This window comes from Erigeron canadensis, chromosome 4 (genome assembly GCF_010389155.1).
Source record: "Erigeron canadensis isolate Cc75 chromosome 4, C_canadensis_v1, whole genome shotgun sequence".
NCBI lineage: Eukaryota > Viridiplantae > Streptophyta > Magnoliopsida > Asterales > Asteraceae > Erigeron > Erigeron canadensis.
The window spans coordinates 30,733,310-30,736,708 of record NC_057764.1 but is presented as its reverse complement, the minus strand read 5'-3'; the positions used below and the strand labels follow the sequence as shown (position 1 = coordinate 30,736,708).

Below are 3,399 nucleotides of genomic sequence, written 5' to 3'. Positions count from 1 at the left end.
AATTAACTTGGAGGGACAAAAACCACGAAAATATGTAAACCACAAGGGATGATTTAGGCAATTAATTCTTTTTTTATTGTTTAAGAATGAATTTAAAACTGAGAAGACATACAAGGTAATAAAGTGAAAGAAAGAAAAAGTAATGGGGCAAAAACTGGAAACACCAAAGTATAGACGGCTGCAACTGAAACTTTTTAAAAGTCAATTATCCCAGATGTAGATGAAAAACACAAACAAGCCCATGATCAACAACAAATTCCCACTTATATAATAATTAATAATCTTATATCTATATTAAGCTCTGTCAAATTAATATATTGTATGTATCGACATCATATGTATATATTTTTGTTATCTAAATCAGCTGTAGCAAATCATTCATCGATTCACCCTTCCAATTCGTCTCCATGTGCTAAATCTTCATTCACTCCCAGTAAGATTTATATATTTTCTTGTTATCTTATGATTATTTATTTATTTTTATCAATTTTGTAAATGTTATTTTACCGTTTTGATTTGTAGAATTTAAATTTAAATTGCTTCTGTTTTTAGGGTGAGTTCTGTAATCATGTACTTTTAATTATGTACTTACCGGAAGTAACTGCTCAGTGCCGGCTTCCGCGGGTTTTGAGCCCCACTGGGGGAGGTTAAGATGTAGGCAGACCTTACCTCTACCTAAGTAGAGAGGCTGCTTTCAGTTTCTACCTAAATGGTAAAAAAGACCCTCCAACCTTTGCATGGGATGAGGATCGAACCGTTTAAATTAATATACTTGTATCTATAGTTGTTATTGTTAGGTTGTTACAAAGTGATTTGATGTTAGACATAAATGAACACCCTTGTGTAAGTACACTGCATTAGGCCATATAAAATGAAAAAGTCTGAAAATGATTAAGGGTGCGTTTAGTTCAAGAAAACTCCCTTGTTTTCCATTTTCATTTTCCAAGAAAACATGGAAAACAGGAAACACGTTTAAATTGTAACTTTTTAGAAAGGTTTTCCTAGAAAATGAAAATTTCCTTTTTCAACTTTTGCACTAAAATTAGAAAACTATTTTTTTCAGTTTTTGTTTTCACTTTTCTATTTTCTAAACCTTTTATAAACCTAAAATTAGAAAACAAGTGAATTTGAACATGTTTTCTAGTTTTCTAAAATGAAAAAATGAAAACTCCATCTTTTATTTTGAACGCGTTTTCAAAATTTTCAAGAGTTTTTTAGAAATGAAAAACCTTTTCATTTTCTAGAAAACTAAAAATGGAAAACTTAAAAACATTTTCTCCAACTAAACGCGCCCTAAGCTTTTAGATTTCATAGCGCCCTCGTATCATTCATAACTGATATACGAACTTTAGAGTTTAGAATCACTTACTAACAGAGAGCACATTTGTTCATCATTCATCCTTGTAATTGATGTGGAAATTAGAACAATATAGCATTTGGTCTCTGTATATATGCCTGCCTTATCTTGAGAAATTTTTTTTTGCTTTTTTATTCTTTTGTTAGTTTGACTATGACTTAGTATTATTAACTTCTTTTACAAGAGAAGTTAGCATATTATCTATGTAAAAGCGCTAATCTTTAATCTTTGTTTTCAGGTAAAGATTCATATCCCAGTTTGGACTAAATCATAATCATGTCTGTTAACATATCCAAAACTATACTCGTATTAACCACAATTTTTAGCCTTTTTCAAGGATTAGTATATGCAAGCTCTCCACATGTAATCAGTTTCCGTTCACCCAACCTTTACCCAGAGTCTGTAACATATGACCGAATAAGCCAGCACTTCATTGTAGGGTCCCTGCGTCACCCGACCATCCTATCTGTATCTGATGCCGGTGTAGTAAGCACCCTAGTTTTTGACGAATCCCTCCCTGCCAACTCATCTTTCCTTGGTGTCACTGTAGATGTCACTTATAACCGTATGCTAGCAGTGGTCTACCGCCATTCAGAACCTTCCAACTGTGCCCTTGCCGCTTATGACTTACGTGCCCCCCATAAACGCCTCTTTCTTGCCACTCTCTATGACTCTGCATCCTCCATTTCAGGAGCTGGAGCCAATGACGTTGCTGTTGATTTCTCAGGCAATGCGTTTGTGACCAACTCTGCCAGCAATTTGATATGGAAGGTGGATCTTGAAGGCAAAGCTTCTGTATTATCTAAATCTAAAGCCTTTACGAAAACACCTGTCCCTGACACACCCTACAGTGGATGTGGCCTCAATGGTATTGGTTATGTTAGCAAAGGGTACCTTCTTGTTACACAATCAAACACAGGAAAGTTATATAAAGTTGACTCCGAAGATGGAACCGCAAGAATAGTTCAATTAAACCGTGAATTGATAGCACCCGATGGCCTTGCCATTAGACGTGATGGTGTTCTATTGGTGGTGTCACAACATAAACTATATTTTATCAAGAGTGATGATAGTTGGAGTGAAGGTGTGGTCTATGACGAGACTGCCCTTGACACGGAGAGTTTCCCAACCTCAGTGACTGTAGGAGCAGAGAACAGGGCGTATGTGTTATATGGTCATGTGAAAGAGGGTATTTCGGGGAATTCACAAAGAGATCGGTTTAGTATATTGGAGGTAAGGTCGGAGGACGAGAGTGGAGTTGAGGCCGTTTGGGTGTATGTATTGATTGGGTTTGGTTTGCTCTATTTCTTTGTCTGGAGGTTTCAAATGCGTCAACTTTTCACAAACATGAACAAGAAAGTCGCGTAAAGAGTAAAGCATTCTCGCCAGGCTTAAGAAATTCTTATATAAGTTTTGTTTCTGTCAAGTTTGTTTCTTTTGTAGATTCCTATACGAATGCTCTTTTTTGGCCACTTTCTACAGCAGAAATTGCTAGAATACTTGTTCAGTGTAGGTTCAGATATCCCTTTTCTTGTGATATTTCAAGTAACTAGATGCAAGCAGTTTATATTCAGTGGAATGATTCTGTAATAAATTGTGTATTCCATACAGTAAAAGCTGTAACATGTTTTCTAGGAAGAACAAATATAGATTAATCTAAACATGTGATGATCTTCATGATATTGGCTCTGCGCGTCCTTTGTCATGACCATAAATATATGCATACATGTGTACATACATACTGAAAGCCAAACAGTTTGGATGATATTGAAGGGGTAAGTTTACAATGTACCTCAATACTTATAGATAACAAAGATAGCATAATGCCCTTACAGGCTTACACAGCCTTGTTTTAGCACACTCAATATCCAAAGTCACAGCAGTATTCAAGATTGACCCGATCAACCGATAGGTTATGGATTTTAATCTTGTCAGGAGCAAATTGTGAATATGCGTGACGTATACAAGTATTGCGTCTAAAAAGAAGTTTGTATTACATATCAAATGGCCTTTATGTGTGTACTTTGTTCACAGGTTAGTAG

At 35.5% G+C, this 3,399-nt stretch overlaps 1 protein-coding gene across 1 annotated transcript; it reads left to right on the top strand.

Moving 5' to 3' along the window:
• Positions 1-223: 223 nt before the first annotated feature.
• Positions 224-3,039, top strand: LOC122595958. The gene is made up of 2 exons (XM_043768446.1): positions 224-433; positions 1,596-3,039. The coding sequence occupies exon 2, from the start codon at positions 1,634-1,636 to the stop codon at positions 2,723-2,725; it is 1,092 nt and encodes a 363-aa protein (XP_043624381.1). The 5' UTR covers positions 224-433; positions 1,596-1,633; the 3' UTR covers positions 2,726-3,039.
• Positions 3,040-3,399: the final 360 nt, after the last annotated feature.